The 7,491-nt window shown below is 52.3% G+C and overlaps 1 protein-coding gene across 1 annotated transcript in view; it reads right to left on the bottom strand.

Moving 5' to 3' along the window:
- STARD13 (StAR related lipid transfer domain containing 13) overlaps positions 1 to 7,491 on the bottom strand; it is a 194,731-nt gene that overhangs the window by 32,336 nt on the left and 154,904 nt on the right. The window contains exon 5 of the mRNA XM_042783416.1: positions 457 to 1,832. Within this exon, the coding sequence (XP_042639350.1) occupies positions 457 to 1,832 (1,376 nt within the window). The remainder of the gene's footprint in view (positions 1 to 456; positions 1,833 to 7,491) is intronic.

Here is a 7,491-nt window from a genome sequence, read left to right as displayed (position 1 = left end):
GTCGATTCTGACCCACAGCGCCCCTAGAGGACAGAGTGGAACTGCCCCACAGGGTCTCCAAGGCTGTCAATCTTCACAGAAGCAAAGCCCAAACCAAACCCACTGCCATGGAGTCCATTCTGACTCACAGCGCCCCCATGTGTTTCAGTGTAGAACTGCACTCCACAGTGTCTTCAATGGCTGTGATGTTTCAGGAGCAGATCGCCAGGCCTTTCTCCCAAGGCACCTCTGGGTGGGTTCGAACCACCCACCAACCTGTCCGTCAGTAGCTACACGCATAGCTGAATCACCCAGAGATTCCAGGCATACAGTAAATGTTTGTTAAGTAAATAAACAAGTGAATTAACGAAACAAACAATAATACATCAAAATGATAAACAATTTTTTAAAATAACTAACTAATAAAGCAAAATCAGACAGGAAGTGGGTTAAGAGTCATTTCTAACTGCCACTCACCTGTTTGGCCTGGTCAGGGAGGCCCCTACCCCGGAATCTCTTCTCTCTCTAACCCCAGGGGCCTCGGAGTCTACGAGAGATGCTGCATCTCTGTCCACATCGCTGGGGGTGGTCCGGCCTTCAGACACGGAGGTCCCCTCGAAATCTAAGGTGATCTGATGAGGTCCTGGGAAGGGGGCCGCGGTGGGGTCTGCAGCTGGCCCGTCGCAGGTTTGCAGCTCAGGCTGGAGGCTCCTGGACCAGTCGTCAACCACCTCCCGGAGCCCGTTGACCTGCTGCAGAATGTCATCCATGAGGGGGAAGAGGTCGTCCTTCTCCAGGTCCAGCAGGTCCCCCGTGCTGGCGTACAAGTGGGAGCCAGGGACGTTGTCGTAGACGCTGACGCGGCTCTCTCTGGGACAGGAGGCCATGAGCGGGGGCTGCCTGGTGCCAGGGCCCCGCTCTCCGCTCAGAGGGCTGCCCTCCGCCCTCCAGTTAACCCCACTGGAGTTGTCCGTCGGGGCCAGGCTCTCGATGGACAGGGCCTTGGGGAATGTACCTGGTTTGTGGTCCTTGGGGATGTGCACGACCAAGTTCTCCTGGGAATGGAAGGCGTGGCCGTGGCCGGGCCACCCCGCCTCCCACGGCATGTCCAGGTCTTCCAGGCACACGCCCCCGCGCTTGCTGGCTTCCGGCCACTTCTGTCCCTGCGGGCAGGGCGCGCTCAACCCGCTGGTGCTGTTGTCAGAGTCGCTGCCCGATTTGCTGGAGCAGGCAGGCCCCTTCTTGGGAGGCCCCTGGGGTGGGTTCTGGAGGTACCCGTTGGGTAGCTGCATACATGGCATGGTCTGAAAGGCTTCCGACTCCTGTTGGAGCACGGGCCCGCTGATCACCACGCCCCCTGTCCGCCCGGACCCCTTGTGTCTCCCAGATGAGCCTTTGGTACGCAGGGTCTCCATGCGTTTCAGAATCGACTTGGCTCTGGTCCTGCCTGGCTTCTCATTCTTTGGGTGGAAGGAGTAGTTGGTAGTGTCTCTGGGGGACAGGACGAGGTGGTGGCTGACAGGCGGGGCATCCAGCATGCTCGGGCCTTCAGCGCAGGGCTGTGAGGGGCCGTCCCAGACCTCGCGGCCGGCGCTGGGTGTCCCCGGCTGGCCCCTGCCCTCGCTGCTGCCGCTGCTCCCGCTGTGCACGGACGAGACCTCGGGCTCACTGAGCTCGGTAAGCACGCTCTCGCTGCTGGGGGTGTTTTTCATCCTAATGGTGCCCGCCTGCCCGTTTCTGTCTCCTCCGGGAAACAGCGTGTGGAGGTCGTCCACGCGAGACCACCTCCGGCTGGCTCTTTGGAAAGTCCATTTGTTGCTGAGACAAAGATCGTCCTCATCGGAGTCGTCACTCTGAAAAACAGCAAGTCAAATGCTCAGTTACATGAGGGGTTGTGTAAATGCAGGGGCCACACAACCAATGTCGACTCACAGCGCCCCTAGAGGACAGAGTGGAACTGCCCCAGAGGGTTTCCCAGGCTGTCAATCTTCACAGAAGCAAAGCCCAAACTACACCCACTGCCGTAGAGTCTATTCTGACCCACAGCGCCCCTAGAGGACAGAGTGGAACTGCTCCACAGGGTCTCCAAGGCTGTCAATCTTCACAGAAGCAAAGCCCAAACCACACCCACTGCCGTGGAGTCGATTCTGACCCACAGCGCCCCTAGAGGACAGAGTGGAACTGCTCCACAGGGTCTCCAAGGCTGTCAATCTTCACAGAAGCAAAGCCCAAACCACACCCACTGCCGTGGAGTCGATTCTGACCCACAGCGCCCCTAGAGGACAGAGTGGAACTGCTCCACAGGGTCTCCAAGGCTGTCAATCTTCACAGAAGCAAAGCCCAAACCACACCCAGTGGGAGCAAAGCCCAAACCAAAGTCACTGCCATTGACTTGACTTGACTCATAGGGACTCCTTCTTGGGTTTCGGAGGCGGTATCACTAGAGAAGTACATTGCCCAACCTTCCTTCTGAGGAGTGGCTGGTGGGTTTGAACCGCCAGCCTTCTGGTTAGCAGTCAAGTGCCTTAGGCACTATGCTACCTGGGTGGTACGAATGGTTAACACTTTCAGCTGCTAACTGAAAAGTTGGAGGCTCAACCATCCTCAGAAAAAAGGTATGGTGATCTGTGTCCAGAAACTCAGCCACTGAAAACCCCATGTCTCAGTTCTGCGTGCTGCTCTAACAAATACCACAGCGGATGGCTTCAACAGACGGATTTCTTCTCTTACAGTGCAGGAGGCTCTAGTCTGAATTCAGAGGGCTGGCTTTAGGGGCAGGGGGAAGCCCCCCAACCGTGGACTCCAGCTCTGCGTCTTATTCCAGGCCCACCGGAGCCGAAGGCTTCTCCTAACTCGGGCAGCTGCTGGCTGCTGCGGCTGACGAACTCACGGTCGGCAAGTGGAATGGAGCAGTCCCAAGATGAACAGGCAAATGGCAGGCCACTGGTTCAAGTCCAAGGACAACCCCACGATCGGCAGACAACACGCAGGTCACTGAGATGAAGGCTCGGCCGGATGGGCCCAAAGCCAGAGGCCTTTCCCAAAGGCTCTCCATATAGACTGGGAGCAGGCCACACCCTGCAACTACTCAGCCACTCACAGCAGGGTCCACCATGGAGGTGATTACAGTCTCATCATGGGGAATACTACATCCAGCTGCCCAGCCACTCGGCCCCACGGCCCAGCCAAGGTGACACACAACGTTAACTACCACACCCTATGAGCACAGTCCTACTTGGACACACACCACACATGAAGTGGCCATGGGCCGGAGTGGGCTGGATGGCAATGTGCTGCTTACGGTTAACCCCACAGCGTACGATGACCAAAAACCAAACCAAACTCACAGCCATCGAGTCGGATCCGACTCATAGCGACCCCTCCTTGGGTTTCTGAGGGTGGCATCACTATGGAAGTAGATTGCCCAGTCTTCCTTCCGAGCAATGGCTGGGTATGATGTCCAGGATCCAATTTTTTCAAAGAAAGATGATGTACACATCTACTTTCACAACTGTAAGAATTGACCACTGATGGTCCTATAACTTTATATGAATGATCAGAATTCCCAGGTGTATAGTAGAGCTGACAAGGGGCAAGGTTGTGGTCACTGTTTGGTCACAGCCAGCTACCCAGAGGGACCGACTAGTTGAACCTGCGGGCTTGGGACCATAGTCGCAGGGGACATCAAGCTCAATTGGCATAACATACTATATAAAACATTGTTCCACCTCCTACTTTGGCGAGTAGCGACTGGGACCTTAAAAGCTAGCAAACTGCCATCTAGATGCAACAATGGGTCTCTCCTCATCAAGAGCAAAGAAGAAAGAAGAAAACCAAAATTAATGGAAACAATCAGTCCTAGTGACTGGTACACCATCCAATCTGCAACCTATACAACTATGAGACAAGAAGAACTAGATGGTGCCCGGCTACCACTGTCATCCACTTGGAAGGGATGTAGAAGATCCTGGATAGAGAGGGAGAACAATGTGGAACAAAATTCAAAATCATTTGGAGGGAAAAAAAAAAAAAGAGAGAGAAGGTGAGGACCAGGTTTGCTGGTCCAATAGAGGCTGGTGTAACCACTGAGACTATGGCCCCTAGTTGCCCTTCAGGTCTGGAATTGAACCCACACCTGTGGTTTCCAGCCAAACAATGTACAGGCATGTGAGTTAAACATTTACCTCAAGTAGACACACACCCTGGAGAGAACAATCATGGGAGAAGGAAGGGCTGCTTATGCACAGGGAGATAGCTCAGGGCGCAGGAGAGTATGGAGGGATGGACACTGGGAGGAGGTAACTATGGGGAGGAAGTGGGAGGGGAGCTGTTGCATTGTGGTAAACTGTGGTCAATGACATGAGACAAAATATATGTGAACTGCTGTATGGAAAGTGAATTTGCTCTGAAAATCATCACCCAAATAAAAATAAATTAATTAATTTTTAAAAAAAAAGAATCGACCACTGATGAAGGACTGAGGGTGAATTTAAGCACTCCTTACTTCATTTTGAGTAAAAGGTAAGAAGGACCACCCTAAGGTTTTTGCTGCTGATTTTATTCTCGTGCTGGATTTGTGACGCAGGAGACCCCATGTGTCACAGACTAGAAGGGCCCCTTAGGGTTTTCCTTGCTGTCGTCTTTACAGGAGGAGACGGCCAGGCCCTTTCTCCCACGGAGCAGGGGGTGGGTTCGAACCACCGACCTTGGGTTGTCAGCTGAGCTCAAAACATTTGCCACCCAGAGAGTTTTACACCCTAAGCTCTGGTGGTGTAGTGCCTAAGGCACTTGACTGCTAACCAGAAGGCTGGCGATTCAAACCCACCTGCCCCTCCTAGTAAGGAAGGTTGGGCAATCTACTTCCATACTGATACTGCCTCAAAAACCCAAGGAGGGGTTGCTATGAGTCAGGTCTGACTTGACAGCACATAACAACAAGAAGCTTTTGGGAACTGCTTTACAAATCTGTCCTTTCATCCAGGACAACACACTCTATTAATACTGGTTTTAAGGCAGTGGTTAACACACTCCATTTCCTTAACCTGCTCACGGGCTGACCTGCCGCCTGGGAGTTGAGGATCCAGTAGCCAGTTGAAGTCAGCTTGTGTGCCTTGGAGTTCACTTTAGCTCATCAGGAGCCTTGCTCGTATTTGGTACAGTGCCTAAAGCATCTGCCTGCTAACCGGAAGGTTGGCGGTTCAAACCCACCAGCCGCTCTGCGGAAGGAAGGTGGGGCTATCTACTGTAAAGATTTACCACCTGAGAAAGCCAATGGGGGTTGCTATGAGTCGGAATCAACCCAACGGGAGCAGGTTTGCTTTGATTTTGGTTTTGACGCATATTCACTTCTCCGCCTCTGGGTGGGGTTGGTCGCCATTTGTTGATCATGTGTGTGTGTTGTGGTCAGCAGTAACTGCACCCACGTACCATGACTGAGACTGTCCCTGACGTCGTCAAGATGGTCTCCTGTTGTGAACCCTATAAAGACGGCTTCCCTCGACGCCATCCCCGAGCAGTGTTGGCAGGCTCTAGCCCACCTGTCTCCTCTTGTTGACCAACAAAATGAAGCTGTCCTTCTCTCTCCCCTACTTGGTCTCTTGTCTTTCTGGATTTGGACAGAACCACATCGAGCAGAACCCAGTGTCCCTGGCAATGTCTTCTCTAAGAAGAGTGGTTTAAATTTCAACGAAACAGAAATGCTTTAGAGCCGCATCGTCCCCTGTGACTAGTGTGGTTGTCAATCTAACCTAAGTCACACAGGTTAACAAACCAGCAACTCACTGTAGCGGTGAGAAATGCGTGGTGTTGTTAAATGCCGTCGAGATGACTTGTAGGGACCCCACGTCAAACAGAGCAAGGTACTGCCTGGTCCTGCCCCATCCTCACAGTGGCTGCTACGTCTGAGCCCATGGTGTCCGTCCATCTCGTTGAGGGTCCTCCCCTTTCTCGCTGACCCTCTAGTTTACCAAGCACGAAACCCCTTTTCCAAGGTCTGGTCCCTCCTGACACCATGACCAAAGTACCCACATCTAAGGAGCATTCTGGATGTACTTCTTCCAAGACAGATTGGTTCTTTTCCTGGCCGTCCACAGTACAGTCAGTATTCCCTGCCCTAATTCAAAAGCATTACCTCTTCTTTGGTCTTCCTCATCCATTGTCCGGGTCTCACATGCATCTGAGGCGACAGAAAACATCACGAGTTGGGTCAGGCACACCTTAGTCCTCAAAGTGACATCTTTCATTTTTAACACTTTAAAAAGGACTTTTTTTTTTTCTTTTCTTTTTGCAGCAGATTTGCCCTGTGCAATGCTTCCATGGGCATTGACTGTGGAGACAAGCAAAATGAAATCCTTGACAACTTCAATCTTTTCTCTATTTATCATGACATTGCTTATTGGTTCATGTGATAGTTGGAGCTGTGTGTCAACGTGGCTGGACCACATTCTGTGTGGCTGAAGCAGTTGCCATGTGGTTATTCCCATGATGGGATCAGACGTATATGTTTTGAGCAGCCAATCCACTGAAAGGGAGTTGCCCTAGGGCTGTGGCCTGCTTCCAGTATATCTATGGATATATGCAGTGTCTGGGAAAAGAGACTCTTCTGTGGATCGGGATCCTGCCTACAACTGTCTGTGAGCGAACAATCCAGCATTCGGCCTGGAGATCTTGGATTCGTCATTCGTTGGAGTCAACAGCCACTATACTGCCTGCCAGCCTTGAGCTCGTCAGACCCTGCAGCTGCAAGAGTCGGGAAAAGCCTCCAGCTTGACGTTTGATCCAAGAACTTGGGACTTGCCAGCTTCTGTAAGTGTGTAAGCCATTTTCCTAAGATAAATTTCTCTTTCTTTCTCTCCATATAAGCTTCACTGGTTTTGTTTCTCTAGAGAACCCAGTCTAACACAGTTCAGTTGTGAGGATTTTTGCTTTCTTTATAGTGTTTGCTCACCGTGGGTGTATAAGCATTTAAAATGGGGAATGACATTAACAAACAGTAAATGTTTGAGTCCACTTCAAGGTGCCTGGAAAGAAAGTCTGGAGACCTGCTTCCTGAAAAACAGCCGTCGGGAACCCTCTGGGGCGCAGCTCTGCTGGGCCATGCATGGGGGCACGAGGAGTTGGAGTTCAGCAACAGCCAATGCTGCTGATTAAACATTTATTTAACACACAGGCTGGGCTGGGGAGTCGGACCCGATTCATAGCGACCCCTCCTTGGGTTTCCGAGGTGGTATCACTACGGAAGAAGATTGCCCATCCTTCCTTCTGAGGAGTGGCTGGTGGGTTTGAACTGCCAGCCTTCTGGTTAGCAGTCAAGTGCCTTAGGCACTGTGCCACCAGAGCTCCTACCTTCACAGACGCAAAGCCCAAACCACACCCAGTGCCTGGAGGGGATTCTGACCCACAGCGCCCCTAGAGGACAGAGTGGAACTGCACCACAGGGTCTCCCAGGCTGTCAATCTTCACAGAAGCAAAGCCCAAACCACACCCACTGCCATGGAGTCGATTCTGACCCAC

The sequence above is a fragment of the Orycteropus afer genome, unplaced genomic scaffold (genome assembly GCF_000298275.1).
Source record: "Orycteropus afer afer isolate SDZICR_OR568_19922 unplaced genomic scaffold, OryAfe1.0 scaffold01092, whole genome shotgun sequence".
NCBI lineage: Eukaryota > Metazoa > Chordata > Mammalia > Tubulidentata > Orycteropodidae > Orycteropus > Orycteropus afer.
The sequence above is the reverse complement of the archived record's forward strand: the minus strand, read 5'-3'. Positions and strand labels throughout refer to the sequence as shown.